The sequence below is a fragment of the Barbus barbus genome (genome assembly GCF_936440315.1).
Source record: "Barbus barbus genome assembly, chromosome: 23".
In the NCBI taxonomy this organism is placed as follows: Eukaryota; Metazoa; Chordata; class Actinopteri; order Cypriniformes; family Cyprinidae; genus Barbus; species Barbus barbus.
In genome coordinates this window covers 22,866,313-22,884,236 of record NC_136751.1, presented here as the reverse complement: position 1 = coordinate 22,884,236, position 17,924 = coordinate 22,866,313, and the positions used below count along the sequence as shown (strand labels likewise).

Here is a 17,924-nt window from a genome sequence, read left to right as displayed (position 1 = left end):
CCATTTGACGTGGTTTTTTTTTTTTTTTTTTTTTTTTTAAGAATGCCTAAAATCTCTCATATTAGCAGTTTTCTTATGTACACCATCCTCAGTATATACATTCCTAATGTGCATATTATTGCGACAATAAGACATGAGGTTGCATATTTTAAGAATACATGTATTGCATTGGATACCTCAAGACATCTATATGAAACAGACGTTGATTGCAAAAAAAAAAAAAAAACACCAGACCATGTGGACATTGATGATACAGGAACAAATGGTGCTTTGTGCAAAATTCTGATGTGCCTTGCCTTCATTTGGAATGTCATAGGGAACTCAACCCACAAGGTGAGGACCAAAGTCATGGGTGATTTTATTTCCCCTCAAACTACACACGTCCGAGTATGTGGATGTAAGGCTGGGAGATGATTTTGAAAGGTGCACTTAATATTAAATATTAATAGTGTTTTAAATAATACACCAGTAACTGAAAACTCCAGCTTAACATAAATAAAAATAATTAAGTGCACCTTTAAGCGTATAAAATATGTTAAACATTGGCTTCCCCAATGTCCCATAATCTTCATATCTGAAAATGAAGTATTCTGAGCTCCACCCTTAATGGCATAACCATTAATATAACCCTAAAACGGTCATATTCCTTTGTGCTTCACATTCATATTGTAAGTGCTTTTGCATTTGTGTGTGAGTGTTTTGCAGGTGTTTATCTGCATTTTCCTTCAACACTCTCCAGCAGCAATCAACTCGCCCGGCCTGGCTAGTCTGTCCCTTCTGTTTTGCTCCTCCTCGTCCTCATACAAGGTGTGATGGATGCTCAGCAGTGGGTGTGAGGGGTTTCGACTAAAAGGCCCGGGCCGGCTCTCAGGCTCCATCCCCTGGTTGAGAGGATCTTCAACCTTTGGGAAGTCTGGAGGAGGCACGCTGGACGTTCCACCATTCATATATGTTGCTGTGGAGAGGGTGGCTGTGGAGAAGGCAGCGGTGGTGGACAGTGGAGGAGACTCTTTCTTTTCTAAGGGAACAAAAAGGTGATATAGAATTATCAGTAATACAAATGTAAACCAATACATATTGTTTTATGTCTGATATTAAAATACAATTGTCTAAATAAATAATAATAAAAAACACCAAAGCAAACCAAAACTAAAATCCATTAGCCTACAAGTCAATTTATGCATCACAATATTTTAATGTACAAAGTAAAACTGGATAATTTCACTTTAAGATTTGCTAAAGATTTAACAGCACATGCAAGTGTTATTAAATTATTACCGTTTTTCACTTTTCTTGAAATAAGCTTACGTGGGTGAGTTAAATGAGGTAAAAATAGGAAAAATATAAAAATAGGGGAAAATTGGATATTGAATGTGCAACTGAGTATTGCAGGAAGGAGTCCTAAAACCCTAATCTTAAAACCATTTTTGCACTTCCAGTTCCATTATGCCAAAATCAGTGTGATTTTTGGAATGCCTGAAATAAGGCCTGCGGTTAACAAAAGCTATTTTAGCAAGATATTTTCATGTTTTATGCTATGGCATAAAATACACCAGTAATACCTCTTCGTGATTTTTTAAGCTTTTATGTGTCTTGAAAAAGGCAAGAAGTCTAATAAGTGGGACTACAGAGACTGAATACCTCTGAGACATTCAGACGTCATCACACCAAACAGGAAAACTCATCTACTAACTAGTCTGCTTTTACAGCCCCATTATGTTGATACTCACGCTCTTGCTATAACTATTCTAATTCAAACTTTCCAACTTGTAAATTTTAAATAAAGATTTGAAAGTTGTAGGACACTTAATAACATTGGTGACATTTAAGTCATGCAACCACGGTGTAGTTTATTTATAGCCTAACTTTGGCTTTTTACTTCTGGTGGCTGCATTTACACTTCAAAATTCATAAAAGTTGTATTCATTTGTTAAGATTACCTTAATGAACAAAATATGTAAGAATCATAAGCTTTTGTTGGTCACAGAGCTTGTTTTCTGCAATAATCCTAAAGAAAATGAAACAATCCTATTGGCTTTTTGTCAAGGGAAATTCCAGGTTGACCTACAAAAATACACCATTCCTGCAGCAACACCAATATGGTACCAAAAATATATTGTGCATCCCTAGAGACAATCCAAGCATACCAGTAAGAGAAGATGAGACATGTACAACTGTATGTGGACCCTCAATATACACATTACTGAGAGAGTGCTCAACAACAGGGGGTGGCTCAGCATTGACCGTTTCAGTTTTCGCTTTCTGGATGGTTAGCATGTAAGGATGAACATCCAGCGAGAGGTTAAGTGTGTGTTTCTTCTCTATATTATTTGTTTCTGCAGCTGAAAAATAAAATTAGGAACATTATCAGTGAAGGATATTAATGACATTTGCTATACTAAACAAAACCAGGTTTTCCTATACCAGTACCTTTGTTAGTAGGAGGATGTTGTGTGCTCTTGCTGTCCAGAAGTGGAGCAATAATGCTATCTGGTACATTCTTCCTTCGGACTGGTTTAGGTTTCTCTGCTTTTATGCTGTTATCCAGTCTGTTTAGAGTTAAGGGCTCCTTCATAAAAACAAAGAACTATGAGGTACATTTCACAAACACCAAGTATGCTACTCATCAACTAAATATGAACGAGAACGTCTTACCTTAAAAGGCTGTGGCAGAGGGTTAGATGAGGGGATCCACTTCATCCTCTTACGCGGTCTTTTGATTACTAAGGGCTCTCCTCCCAATTCCCCCACACCAATCACTGAGGGGTCCATACTGGGGTCGACAGTCTGGATCCCAGAGTCTCTCATAGTTGGAGTGGCGTCGTGGTTGGATTGAGCCAACGCTGCCAGCAGCTGCCGCACCACATTATCATACATGAGGTCACTCTCGTTGGTGATAAAGTCCAGTCTGTTGAGAGACTTAATGTGGTCTCTGTTCTCATTGCAGAACATGGCCAGAATGTTAATGTCACAAAACTGTGACTTCTGCCAGCGGCGGCGTGTTTTAATGCCAACCTTGTACAGCTTGTCGAAGACAAAATTTGACTTGCGCACTACAAACAAATGCAGCAAGTTCACAAGGATAATGAGGTTCATAGTACACAGCAAAGAGATATCCACTGCGGCCATAATGCGTTGGAGCTGCACAGCTGGTAGCTTGCAGTTAACATTTAGCCGCAGTTCAGGGATGCTGCTAGTGTCTGGCGGCTCACCAAGCGCGCAAGTGAACTCGTTCTGCCTCTGACGGGCGTAGTAGGTGCTCAGGTACGTTATGGGTATTGAGCTAAGGCAGATGATGGCTAAATGTCGTGCCAGATACAGCTTAGCCAGAAAGTTACTCTGCCCGCGGCGCTCAAGATACTTCTCAAACAGGTTCTGCTCGGGGCTCTTCTCCTTCTCTGCGTTCTCGATGATCTCCCGGCGCTCACGTTCCGTAATCCCCGGCCCCTTGGACTGGATCTGCTTCTCAATCTTGGGCGCCCTGCCTTCGGCTGCCCTGTGGTAGCAGTTGTCGATCTCTTGAAGGAGGAAGTTGAGTTCGGAGGTGAGCCGAGTGGAGGCCAGGAACTCCCATCCCAGGGCAGGTATGTACATGATGCCTGCGAAGGCCATCAGTGCGTAGGGCAGAAACTTGTGCTCGAACAGGGAAGGCCGAAGCTGGGGGTCGATCCCAGGCACTGCATCTAGAAGCTCTGTCCAGCAGTAGCCTCTGGCATACAGAGCCTGGTCGCGTGTGAAGTTGTGTGGGGTATAGCAATATATAGATTCCTCTAAAAAAGAAGGAAAAATCCCACTTCACACAATATTTAGGATTTCTAAACAGCAATCAATTAGATGCCACTTGTGTTCATACTAAGAATGACACATATAACTATAATGTTTGAATAATCTAATTATAAGAGAATGGCAAAGTTCACGCCACAACTATAATGATAATGACACAGAGGAATGACAGGGTTGGAATCACTTTCAGAGCTATTTTTTCCAGCTTATGAATAATTAAACATTGACAACTAGAATTCAAGCTGAAGCACTAAAATGACTATAATTACTATTAATAAAACCTAAAATTGAACTGAAATAAAAATTAATAGTAGTTGATTTTACAAAAATAACAAAAACATATGACAAAATAACTAAAAATGTAACTAAAATGAAAGTGAAAACTGAAAATATAAAAATAAAGGCTAGCTAAAAATAACAAAAATAATATAGTAAATAAATAATACTAAAATGACACATAAATTACACTAATATACTTATTTTTAGACTTATAGTTATTATTCTTGATGTTAACAGGAGAGATTTTAATTTCATCAATTAAAAAATTACTTTTGTCGACAGCGCATTTCAGTCAAAATCAACTTAAGGAACATGATATGATACAATATTGACTACATTTGAAGGATATTCTCATCAAAAGATGAAAACTGCAACTAAAACTGTGAAAAAATGAACACTGGATATTACAACTGTCTCTATATAAAATCTGGCATTTGGTGTACCCAGCAGGGATTTGTTTCTAGTAACGAGCTGTGATCAGGTTGGAATGGGTTTAATACATAGTATAAGACAGCACAGGCCAATAATGATGAATCAGTGATAAAACAAATGCTACATTTGTCTGTGCCAGTTGGACAAAGATAGAGGTAATTCTTTCACAGCCGCTGTAACTCCTATAGATGCCTCCGCCTTATTCTAGGTCTCGGTGGATTACACTCCTGCACGGAATCAATCATTTTAAGAAAGATATTGTGGTCATAAGCTTTAGTTTAATAAAGCATATACATGTATGTTATATTTGGTGTGTCTAGATGGGAATAAAATCTTTATGGATACAGGCTCTACTTTTTCTTTCAGTTTCAGATTGATTCAAATTATTATTCTTGCAATTCATCCTAAACAGCCTTAGCCATTCCTGATAACAGGTATTCCTATTATAGAAAAAAACTGCAATGTGGTATCTCTCAAATGGAATGGAAAGGCAGTATAGCTGCAATTTCAAAGGCGTTCCAACTATGACTTTCGTAAGCATAAATGTTAGTGTATCTCCAACAGTCCATTCAGATTTAAGCTATACTGCATGTTTCTGCCCAGCAGGGTTCTTAATGTTCAGTCACAGCCAGTTGGTGCTGCTATGCAGTAACACTGACTCAGCGTTTAGAGTAAACCCCCTCCTACCACCACAACCACTCTTTATCTCTCTCTCTCTTTTCTTACTTAATCACCCCACAATCTCTCTGGCAAAAATCATTTAACCCCTCCTTTGCTGGATAGCAGTGGACAGCAGGAATATAGAAAGTCCCATAGAGCGGTTAATAATGGCTCAACTTAATAAAACTTAAACCTGGCACTCTATCAGTAGTGCAATTCATGTTGTGTAATATTTCTGATTTAAAATTTTATGCCATGTCATCAATTTTTCATATGTGTAAAGGGTGTTTTCTCTAAGCATGTTTTTACATCCACACATTTTTATGAAAAGTTTAGAATTTTGCATAAAAAATTACTGAATGGAAAAATCAAGATGATGAATGTGAATATGCATATTAAAAACATTTAGGCCACTGTTATTTTAGTATAAGTGAGATTAGTTTTTATTTTTATATTTTGTTTTCATTTTAATTGTAGTTTAAGTTTTAGTAATTTGTGTTGTGTTTTTTGTTTTTTTCATAATTTGTTTTAATTGTCTATATTGTTTTTAATCAATTTTTATTTCAGTTCTAGTTTTAGTTATTTTAGTACCATTTTAGTATCAAATAAAACAAAATGAAAATGAGAAACGATGATGAAAGTTTTATATTTTAAATATATTTATATTTTTTAATTTCATTTTTTTTATGGTTTTAATATTATCTTAAATTTTAGTTTTAGTTAACTATAATCCTGATCTATTTGAGGTAGATAATGTTTTTAATTGGTAAGGAGCACACAAATGAATGGAAATGCATGTACCAAATAAATTCCTAGATGTGCATCAGAAAGTCACGTGACTGAATATTTTAATCAGATTTTTGGTTACTATCACCATGTCGCTGTTTATTTGCATAAAGTTGAGCTCTCCTATTCCTTACGTCCTCTGAAATCATCACCTCTTATTAAAAATGAATGGCATTCAAAACTCTTTCTCACTGCTAACTGTAAGGTGTTCATTTGTCCATATAATGCTGCATAACGCCACTAACCTGCAAAGTTCCTTGTGAAAACTAATGTGACCAGGAGTATAGGGATGATGACAGTTCCTATTGTGACGACCCGGTCGAATGGCAACTCTAGTTTGAGCTGCACAATGAGACCCGCCAGCGCACCGCCCTTCTCATCCTGTGTGGAACCCGGCAGGATCAACTCCTTCAGCTTCTCACCCGCAAGCAGAGCCGTGGCCATGTCCAAGTTCTGCTCGAAGATGTTCTGCATTCGGCACCAGCAGCCCGCTCGCCACTAACCTCACAACACTCCTGATGGGACTTGAGGCTCCTCCTCCTTCTCTCCCAACCCGTCAGCCACTGGATTGGCTGAGGGCTTTTCCCTGCAACAAAATAATGAGTTATATGTAAGAGGTGTTGGCTTGAAGGATGAAAGTGGATCTTCTAAGAGTCACAAAGGAAGCTTTGTGGTCAGCCTGAGTTGATGGGTTATTGATGGCTGATCTTGTCAGAGGTAGACTGACGAGAGGAAAATCAGAGTTGATTTGTTGCTTATATTGACAGCTGGGATGAATTTCTCATCATATCTATTCCACTTCTGCAAAAACCTGTAAATGAACAAGAGAGTTAACAGGTACAGATTATCAAGAAAAAGAAAAACTACTGTAATCTGTCAAAGTAAATTGCATTTGATTCTGCATGTTCAGGCTCTATGAAAGTGCAGGTTCCTTTAATTCAGTAACTAGTGGAGTGTGCCTATCTGCAGAGATCCTTTGAAAGTGTGCACTAGTGACAAGGACAAAAAATACAATGACATCCTACTAGACGCTTAATCATTCAAGAAGTCCAGATTAGAGTGCAAAGATAGTACACTGTTGTTCTTTAACTCGTTAGAAAGTTTTACGGCATTATTTCTGAACTACATGGAAGCTTGATATGTTGCAGAGTGTCTTTGCCCACGGTATAAAAACACAGACAAGAAAATAGCTGTCGTACATTTCGAAAATCGATATATCTCGCTTTGAGCTTAAGAAATCAATAAGGAGCAGCTTTCTAACAAATGGAAAGAACAAAAATGGCAGGAACCCCACATTTGTAAGTTAACTTTGTTTTTGTGATGGAGTATATCAGTTTTTCAAGATGTTTTATGGTAATCTTTAATATACACTATAATGTCTTTATCGTCAGAGCTGTGCCATAGTGCGTAATGAATTGTTCTGACATAAAAATTTGGTGTGTTTGTGATTGACTTTTTTTGGTTTTAATTATGTAAATAAAAAATATTAATACAGGTTTTTATTAACATATTTAATAAATGCAAAAATCAATTTAAATATCTAAATTTGTTTTGATTTTTTACAAATAAATAAATGTTTAATTACATTTAATATATATTCGCAACCTGTAACATAAATGCAGGGTTAAATATCTTTGGGTAATATTATATTTCATTGGACAAATCTAGCTGACTCCATCTGCATTTAAGTTTTTAAAAAAAGTTTTATATTTTCTTTTCTTCAAGTTTGTTGAAAAATCTGAAACCATGCACCTGGTTGAGTATCATATGTTATATAATATGTGACCCTGTACCACAAAATCAGTCTTTAGTCGCTGGGGTATATTTGTAGCAATAGCCAAAAATACATTGTATGCATCAAAATGATAGATTTTTATTTTATGCCAAAAATCATTAGGATATTACTTAAAGATCATGTTCCATGAAGATATTTTGTAAATTTCTTACAATAAATATATCAAACTTCGTTTTTGATTAGTAATATGCATTGCTAAGAACTTGATTTGGACAACTTTAAAGGCGATTTTCTCAATATTTAGTTTTTTTTTGCACCCTTAGATTCCAAATTTTCCAATAGTTGTATCTCGGCCAAATATTGTCCAATCATAACAAAGCCATACATCAATGGAAAGCTCAATTATTCAGCTTTCAGATGTATAAATCTCAATTTTGAAAATTGGTTTTGTGGTCCTGGGTCACATATAGATATTGAGGTCAATATTACGATTCGTGGTTGACCGATACATGGTTTTCAATTTTTCGCTCTTAAATTATTACAGTTGGTGTTCCCAATCTTGAATACAATATGTGCTGATATAAGAAACTATTCTAATAAAAATTGCTTATGTTAGGCATAGGGTTAGCTTGTATTTGTCACTTTGGCCTAGTTAGAGACAGTTTAGTTCCTCACTAGAAAAAAGACTCCTAGAAAACTCCTTTCACAGCAGGTTTGATAAAACTCTCAAACAAGTTGACAGTGATTAGAAATGTGTCATGCAAACTTAATGCAACAGCATGCAATAGCATCTTTTAACGCAAAACATTCTTAGATATAATCTAGCTTTATCGACGATGCTGTAAAGACACTATCCGACATATTGACGTTCTGACAGTGAATGTTTAGGAGCATTAAAGGTCATGCGCTGCACATCACTTACGCTCAGTCGAGGAGCTGTCCATCACTGGATCATCTGGCTAGGATGACACATAGCGGCTTCAGACAGAAATATGATCAAATATATGATACTACATGAGAGGACTGGGTTGCATTGACTCTCATCTTCATGATGTCGCATACCTGTCAGATTACTCGATTATACTGAGGAACACGCAGAGCCTGAATCCTATGCTCAAATCATCAACACCAGGAAAGATCTCCTCACATCGTCCAACAGATCCCCCCCAAAAAAACAAAGGACGCGGATGCTGTGACTTGTGCTTTAGTGTTTAGCATCCCCGGCGTCTGAAGAGTTAATCTGCAGTGCGGGCGAGCTGTTTCAGCGTGTATCCGGGCACACACACCGGTTTGTTCCGCCTCTCGCCATCCCTCTCACCCTCCCCTGACAAACCTCACACACTTCTCCGGTTTATACCATCATCTTCACACAGACCTTCAAGGAGATAGGGCCTACATTGTCGTCGCTTGTGAGACGTTATAATGTATTGCTAGTGAGCTTAAACGCAAGCGATACAAAGGCGACATTATGAAATCATAAAGATATTAGATTCAACTTTCCCGCCGTATGGTTACTGCTGTCCTTTATTTACTGTATATTCGGTTTTATCATCATTGTGCTGTATGTTGTTGTGCATTAAAAATACAGTATTTCTTGCACAAGATTCTATTCTGTTCTATTTATCTTATGTAGGCTATATTTTTTAATGTTACTATAGGGTGACTGGAATCTGTAAAGATGTTTAGGTTACAGTGCAGCTTTTTTTTTTTTGTCATATTATAGGCTACTTTTTATTTTATAGCAAAATATACAGCTGTGCTAATTAATTTATTAATTCACCCAAAAAATGAAAATTCTGTCATCATTTACTCACTATCACTGTCCATACAATTTAAGGTCACCAAAATGGTTTGGTTGTCAGCATTCTTCAAAATTAGTTCGTGAGGGTGAATAAATGACAGAATTTTCACTATTGGATGAACTATCCCTCTAACTGTGTTCATCTATTCAATGTACATATATTTCATACTGTACATACACATATATATGAAGAGTTCAGATGCAAAAGCCTCTAAGTGCTGTCTGAAATTTTCATCTAAAATTAGTAGGCTATTTTTCTTTGTATTAGTATTGCCACTGAAGTGAAATTACTGAACCTACAGATAGAAGCCTGATAAAAATGCTCATTTTAGAAGAAATTTCAAATGGCACTTTTGCATCTGAATTCTTCATATATACATATATTTTATATTTTGCTGTATGTAAGACATAGACTGCTGCATTTGGTCTAAAACATGAGCACACATGAGCTGAGCTGTTGGACCACTTTCTGGAATAAGTAATTCACATTTCACATAAACAATCTTTAAAATTTTATTGATCTACAGTAACATCACAAGTTGCATATATTTATACAAAAATAAAATCTAACAAAGTAAAAATGGTTGCATGCAGCAAGGCACTGAACAGTAATATGGTCCATTAAAGTGTGTTAGAATTATTGAAAGCATCATATATTAGGTCCCCTAATGTTCCAACTTCTGGCATGTGGGTTTTCTAGATAATGCATTACAAGTGCTGTAGATTGTACATGCATGGTGTGTTCACCGTTTATTTGCATATAAATTTGCTCAGCCATTCGCTCATCACATATGAGTTTAATTTCAGCTGGTATGGTAGGCTATATTCATGATTGTGACACAAGTTTAAGGATCTTTACAAAAGACTTTCAAAACCAACCACACATTTTGACTTGTTGGTACTTTTCATGACTAAATTATCATTCAGTAATATCTTTGACAGACATAGATTCTAACGTTCAAAAGTCTGGGGTCAGTATGACTTAAAAATATTTTTGAAAGAACTCTCATACTCAGCAAAGCTGCATTTATTTGATTAAAAATACAGTAAAAACAGCGATATTATGAAATGTTATTACAGTTTAAAATAACAGTTTTGTATTTTAATATATTTTGAAATTTAATGTATTCCTGTGATGACAAAACACTCTTCAGTGTCACATGATCGTAAAGAAATCATTCTAATATGCTGATTTGGTGCTCAAGAAACATTTCTTATTATTATCAATGTTGCAAACAGTTGTGCTGCTTAATATTTTTGTAAATATTTTTAACAATGTGAAAGTCTTTGTTTCACGTTTGATAAATAAAAGTATTAATTTCTTAATTTAAAAAAAAAAGTTTAATATCTTTGCCCCAAAATTTTGAACGGTAGTGTACTGTTCATTAATATGACTGGTCAGCTGACAACTGTGACAAAAGTTTCATAATGATTATTTTCCAACTGACATTATCATACTCCTTATTTGTACCTTCACTTTCTTTCTCTCGGTTTTTTTTTTCCTTCTGTTGGCTGTATCTTTGATCACTGGGCCATTTGGACCACCACTGCTTTCCATGCTTTCTCTCTGTCAAAATCCCTTAGTGTGCCATTTAACGTTTGTTGCTGTAAGAAAAGAATGAGATGATAGAAAAGAAATGACCCAATATCCAACTTGATGTCTTCCTTTGTTAATCACAACATCCTCCATGTGAGGCGAAACAGCTCTGCCATTCCACTGTGACTGTCTTTCATGCTACATTTGGCACTCTACAGTACAGTTTTTCATTTATTAGTCTCTCATGGCTAACATCTTGTGCACAGTCATACAAAACACACAATACACCACACTTCTTGTACTCTTAAATTGACTTGTCAGTCATTTCATAGGGTGTAGGCTTGTGTTTTTTACCTCAGAGTGTTTTTTGTGTAGTGTGTCCCATTCAGTGCGCAGCTGGCTCTTGTAGGAAGCACACTTTACTATGGTGGCTAATGTTAGTACCGCCTGCACCAGCAGCAGCCCCATCAGGACAAGCAGCAGTATGTCATACGACTGCTGCACGCACAGCATACATTCACAAAATTAATACGTTTTGAACATCCTTCAAGATGGGTTTAAAGGTAAAAATGTGGGGAGAGTTCACCTAATAATGAAAAATGTCGTTCAAAACATGTATGAAGTTATTTTTGTTCTTTGGAAGTGATTCAGCAGTGTTGCAATAGTTAACTAAAAGAAAATAGTTCTTGGTATTTGAAATAAAGCTGAAATAAAATGTAAATATTAGATGATAAATTAAAATTAATTAAATAAAATGAAAATTAGAAATTGCCTTGGCAACTAATTGAAATAAAGTACTATAAAGTACTAAAATTATCAAATAAATTAATGCTAAATAGAAAATAAAAATGACAAAAGCACATACCAATATTACTAAAACTTTGAAAAAAAGCTAATTAAAAACAACACAAATTCAATTCATGCACCTCGCAATGACTACAAAAAGATGAAACAATATTATGAAAGCAAAAAGTCTTGTGAAACCATACAATAGCTTTAATTATGAAACAGATACAATTTCAGCTGCAAAGCAGATCCAAAAAGACAATATAGTCATTATTCAGCTCAGTATAGTTTTATATGCTATAATTGTATTTATTAATATTTTGTTAATTTTTTTATATATATTATTGTTTCTTTATTTCAGTAGGCTTAATTTCTGTACTTCAACATATTTATATAAAATATTTAAATTTCTATCATTTCGTTTAAGCTTCAGTGTCTAACTTTTCGTTTCAGTTTTTTTAAGTTTAAGTTTTTCATTAAAGGGTTACTCCACCCCAAAATGAAAATTTTGTCATTAATCACTTACCCCCATGTCGTTCCAAACCCGTAAAAGCTTTGTTCGTCTTCAGAACACAATTTAAGATATTTTAGATGAAAACCGGGAGGCTTGTGACTGTCCTATTGACTGCCAAGTAAGTAACACTGTCAAGGCCCAAAAAAGTATGAAAAAACAAACATAGAAGACGTATCCTTGCGTTGCGGCTGAAACAGAAGAGCATACGCAGTTTGCGTCCAGCGGATAATCTCTAAAATGGCGCTAAAGAAAATTCTATAAAATTTTCATTTTGGGGTGGAGTAATCCTTTAATATTAATATTTTAGTTCAGCTTTATTTAAATGTCTGAAATTGTTTTTTAATATTTTTATCTTTGGTTAACAATAACAACACTGCATAAGAAAATTCTAATTTTTGGGTGTGCGATCCCTTTAAGGGGTCAAAAAAGGTCAGAATCTGACATATTGGAACTAATTTGATTTGATTGGTGTGGCGCACAGAAATTTCTCACCTTTGCTAATGGCACTTCATACAGAAAGATCTCAATAAAATTAATCACGCTGTTGGACAAAAATCCAGAAGCTGAGAAAAGCAGTGGAGAGGTCACACTACTTATAGCAATCAGCATTTCCACCTACAGCAGTCAAATCAAGAGGTGGAAAGAAAGAGAAAAAAAGAAGGCGAGAGACAGTCTTTAGAGAGAATCACTCTATAGAGAAGGCAGGCAGACAGCTAAATGAATGAGACTGCTAAATGTCCTCTAGGGACGTTCGATTGCACTACTTTATTGCTGGAGAGACCCTGATGGTGACTCACCAGACTCTTGCTGGGATATTCTGCCACCACATGGCTGGCAATGGCACTGGGGAAACACTGCAGAGGTATCACACACAAACAATGATAGTTAATCACTCTGAAAAATTTACAATCTGAATTGGACTGATATAATAAACTGAACTCACAGCTACCAGAATCCAGAAGAAAGTGACAGAAAGATATGGCTCTGGAAGGAGAGCACCCAAATTCAGAGCAATAATTCCTCCAAATACAGCAGAGATGCCCACTATTACCTCAATTACCTGCACCAGAGAAAGAGCGGCAGATCTACAGTGAAAATCGTGCTAATATACAGTGCACACACACACAAACAGACAATCTCATTTGTAGGCAACTCACGGCGTAGGCCTTGAGAAGACGAGTGGGGAACGAAGCTGGGGTCACAACCACAGGGCCATCAGACACTGGCTGGAGGAATGAGATGGATGATATCAAAGAGGAAGAGAAAAAGAGCAGAGATACATGAGCACAGGGGAGAGCATATAAAATGTAAATCATATAAGCTAGAGACAAATACATATAGTCATAGATATATCACACGGTGATAAAATCCTGCTGGCTGGGACTCAGCATAAAAGGATTTTGCAATTATTTTGCAAATTGAAATAAATCTGAAATAAACTAAAATATTAATATTAGATAGAAAACGGCAAGATATTACAGGCAAAAAATGTACCAGTTAAATGAAAAATCTCAATTTCCACAAAACACTCAAAATTCATTATGAAAGATCTAAGATAATTATTTGTTAAAATATATATTTATTTCCTGATTGATTACACAATTTGTGTAAACACATGCCAAAATAATTGTAATATTGCAGGAAGTACATTAGATACTCTCTCTCTCTCACACACACACACACACACACACACACACCTTTGCATGACAGCAGCAGTCGTCCACTGAGCGTGCTGACAGGATAACAGTACCGGCCGTGAGCACTTCCAGCACAATAAGCAGGAGCAGGTTAAAGTTAATCTTTAAGATGACAGACAGCAGTAACTGTTTTAATAGTATAGATGTATTACATGCACATTATAGCTTAGTGTCTGAGCATTGTAATAAGTTTAAGCACGCAGTGCATTTACTTATAAATGACCATAGTACTTCTATCAGGTCCTTTAAAATTCTATATGCTTTTCTATTGTCATATTATATAATACACTAGACTAGACTATTTAATTTTGATGTTACCACATGAAGGACATTTTTAGGGTCACTGACAAACTATTAGGCTATTAGAGTTGTGATGTCCTCACATTGATGGCTGAGGGACTAATGGCGAGTTTACATCCGAACCACACCAGACACGTTGTTGTCACAGCAAAGGATGACACATAAACCATTTGAAAGTCTGAAACCTGTAAACATAATGTAGGTTATGTATTTGTAATATATTTGTATTTTTTACTTTAGCTTTTTAAAAGCTAGTTTATTTGAATACAGTTGAGCTACTGAACTACTATAATTAAACACCACCAGTTTTAGTTAGATACTTTCCATGACTAAACTACTAGACACAGTTGATTTCTCTGTATTTATTGAAAAATATCCTTTCACTTACTGCAACTTGTCTGTTCTTGGCAATGGCGAAGCTCACCACTGCAGCTGGTATACTCTATAAACCAGAAGCAAAATATATGAGTGTGAAACTGACCAGTGGCCTCATTCATGAGCATTGTTCCTTCAGGACAAACTCTCACCGATCCAGCAGTACAACGCAGGTAGTCCATTGCAACTGGAAACACATTACCCATGTAGAGGGAGAAAGTTGCCGCTATCAGCAAGCTGCTCTGGGGGTCAAATACAGATGAACACACTCAGACACACAGAAAATCAGTGTGTTGAATGAATAATTTGACCAAAAAATGAAAACTGTCTCACCCCTCTGTCATCCAAGATGTAGATTAGTTTGAATGTAGCATTAAATGTAGCATTACATCTCTTGCTCACCAATGGATCCTCTGGAGTGAATGGGTGCCGTCAGAATGAGAGATCAAAACATCAAAATAATCCACAAGTAATCCATCAATTAATGTTTTATGAAGTAAAAAGCTGCATGCAAGAAACAAATAAGCAAATAAATGAAGGTAGAACTGTTGCTTCTGGCTGAAATACCAATCCATAATCCATAACAACACTCCCTCCAGTGAAAAAATCAATCTCCTGTTGTCCTCTCACATCAAAATGAACTGTTTTGGATTGTTTTCACTCATAAATGTGCTTGATCTATGCATATTTCTCTGCTGATTTTCAATATTATGGACAAAGGACTCATATTTTAGGCATAAGCAACCGTTTGAAGTTAAAAACATGCATTTGTTTCTTACAAACATGCAGCTTTACACTTCACAAGACATTAATTGATGGACTGCAGTCATGTGGAATACTTGTGATTATTGTGATGTTTTTATCAACTGTTTGAACTCTCATTATAACGGAACCCATTCACTGCAGAGGATCCATTGGTGAGCAAATAATGCAATGCTAAATTTATCTAAACCTGTTCTGATAAAGAAACAAACTCCTCTACATCATGGATGGCCTGAGAGTGAGTACATTTTTAGTAAATTTTCATTTTGGGCTGAACTAGTCTTTTAAATCTCTTAGCTACAGGAATGAAAATCTGCTGAGCCAAAGCTGTTACCCCTATAACGACACTGTAAAGCCAGACTCTGTAGCTAAAGCAGGGATGTAATGGCCCAGGCTGATCCAACTGCAGGTCACTGGCCCTGACATCCACCGTGTAGCTGTCTCTCTCCAACCTCTCCCGCTCCAGATGCCGACTCAGCGTTCCTACCCCACTCTTTCGCTCCAGGGTGGACATCTGGGCATAGCTGAACACTTCCTGAGGTGATGCCTCCTCTCGTTGCATCCTGATATCCATGACCCCTAGAGATCCAATCCATATAAATTACATATATTGACTAGGCGAGGAAACAAAAAAATGCACCGAATGCAAACATTTAGAGAAGGAGGTAAAGAATATGGCTTATGCACTATTGACAGATTGCCATATGATCCTTTTAATGACACTTAAACTTAACTCAGTTCCCCAAGGCATGTAAATGGAATTTATACCGGTTACTTTTTTCAGAGCAGTTAAAGGTCATTCAATCATAAACATATCTTGTGAATTCCCAGGGAATGCATAAACTGATAAAATGTACTTTGCATGCAACACTTTGGATAAAAGCACCTGTCAAATACATCAATGTAACAGTGTTAAAATATGTTAATAATTTATCACTGTTAAATAGCAAATCTAATTTTTTTTATACAGTATATTGTGTTGTGCTTAACAGTATCGGTCAGAAATTTTAATATCATACATAGTCTTAACAGTTTTACCAAAATTATCTAATGATAACAACATGTTTATACTTTCCCCAATATTTTGCTAACATAAAAAGTGCCAGACTGAAGATTTACATTGTGTCTTGCTTCATTTAATAAATTTACATAAAAATGTCCTTATTTAGGCACAGCTGAGAAAACATATGGACCATAAAACAATGGCTATACAGTGACATAACCACAACCCTCTGTGTTTTACACTCAAGCTTTTTTTTTTTTTACAATTTAGAAAGAGAAGGGGCTTGAAGGTGTGCTAAAAACATCATTTTCTTCCTTACACTGATAAAATCATACAAGACCTATGAGCTCCCAGTGCTACATTTCACTAATAACTACCAATATCTCGGTTTCCAGGGGGGAAAAAAGTATAATTTTTGTCAACAATAAAGAAATAAAATGCAATCAAACTGCTCCCTCTTGAAAACCCACACGCACAATGAATATAAAGCACTTTCACTGTATTACGTAAACAGCCACGGGAACACAGAGCAATAAAGAGGATGCAGTGTGGGGATAATGCATGAAGGCAATGATTCATAAAAAAGTTTGAAACACACCAACCCCTCCCTCAACCTCTTCTCCTCAACTTCATTCTGAGCCTCACTTCCTTTCCTCTGTTCATTCATCTTATCTCTCCAGCCCTCTTTATCTTAATCTATGCTTCCCACTCACCTGCCTCCAGCTTCGAGACACCGTTTATTTCAGCTTGGCCCACCTGTTCCCCTATTCCTGAGGAAGTCTAAGGTTTTAGTTGTACTTTATCTTTGTCTTCTTCCTCTTGTTCCTCTCCTCTCTCCTCTCTCTCACTCTGTCCCCTCCACTCCAAGTCAATAAAAAACTTTTGGAACGCTTCAAAGCCTGGAACAGAAAGTTGAGAGTGTTGCCCTGCCAGCCAGTTTTAGCCAGTGAATGCAAATGGAGCGGAGAGATGGGGCTCAGATCAGGGGCTGCTGAGACCAGAGCCTCTTACTGCTTTGTTCAACTCAATGAGAGAACTCACACATAAATCAACACCCCCTCGCTGCCATACACACACAAAAACACACACAGAAAGAATGCACGCAACCTAGAATGAGTTTTCCCATGTACACATAATCAGACACCCACAAATGTTTCTTTTCTTCATGCATGTGATTACATTCCAAACCAAAGTTTGGACTAATTAAGTATTTTTTTTGTGTGTGTGTGTTTTTGAAAGAAGTCTCTTATGCTCAGCAAGGCTGCATTTATTTTCAGAAAGTAATATTGTGAAATATTATTACAATCTAAAATAACTGTTTTCATTTGTAAGATATTTTAAAATTTGTTTTATTTCTGTGTTGGCAAAGCAGAATTTTCAGCAGCTTTTGTCTTCAGCGTAACATGATTCTTCAGAAATCATTCTAATATGATGATTTGAATATTTCTTAATATTATTATCAATGCTGAAAACA

The 17,924-nt window shown here is 36.4% G+C and overlaps 2 protein-coding genes across 2 annotated transcripts; both read right to left on the bottom strand.

The window, feature by feature from the left end:
- Positions 1 to 38: 38 nt before the first annotated feature.
- On the bottom strand, positions 39 to 6,751 carry LOC306842823 (pannexin-2-like). Its single transcript, XM_079373916.1, has 5 exons — positions 6,186 to 6,751; positions 2,656 to 3,770; positions 2,431 to 2,569; positions 2,148 to 2,342; positions 39 to 1,018 (listed from the first exon to the last, which is right to left on the bottom strand). The coding sequence occupies exons 1-5, from the start codon at positions 6,412 to 6,414 to the stop codon at positions 726 to 728; spliced, it is 1,971 nt and encodes a 656-aa protein (XP_079230042.1). The 5' UTR covers positions 6,415 to 6,751; the 3' UTR covers positions 39 to 725.
- Positions 6,752 to 9,975: 3,224 nt separating this feature from the next.
- On the bottom strand, positions 9,976 to 17,398 carry LOC306842828 (membrane protein MLC1-like). The gene is made up of 12 exons (XM_079373922.1): positions 17,164 to 17,398; positions 15,782 to 16,026; positions 14,838 to 14,927; positions 14,699 to 14,752; positions 14,394 to 14,495; positions 14,011 to 14,112; positions 13,471 to 13,539; positions 13,257 to 13,373; positions 13,111 to 13,167; positions 12,806 to 12,928; positions 11,368 to 11,511; positions 9,976 to 11,081 (listed from the first exon to the last, which is right to left on the bottom strand). The coding sequence occupies exons 2-12, from the start codon at positions 16,019 to 16,021 to the stop codon at positions 11,001 to 11,003; spliced, it is 1,179 nt and encodes a 392-aa protein (XP_079230048.1). The 5' UTR covers positions 16,022 to 16,026; positions 17,164 to 17,398; the 3' UTR covers positions 9,976 to 11,000.
- Positions 17,399 to 17,924: the final 526 nt, after the last annotated feature.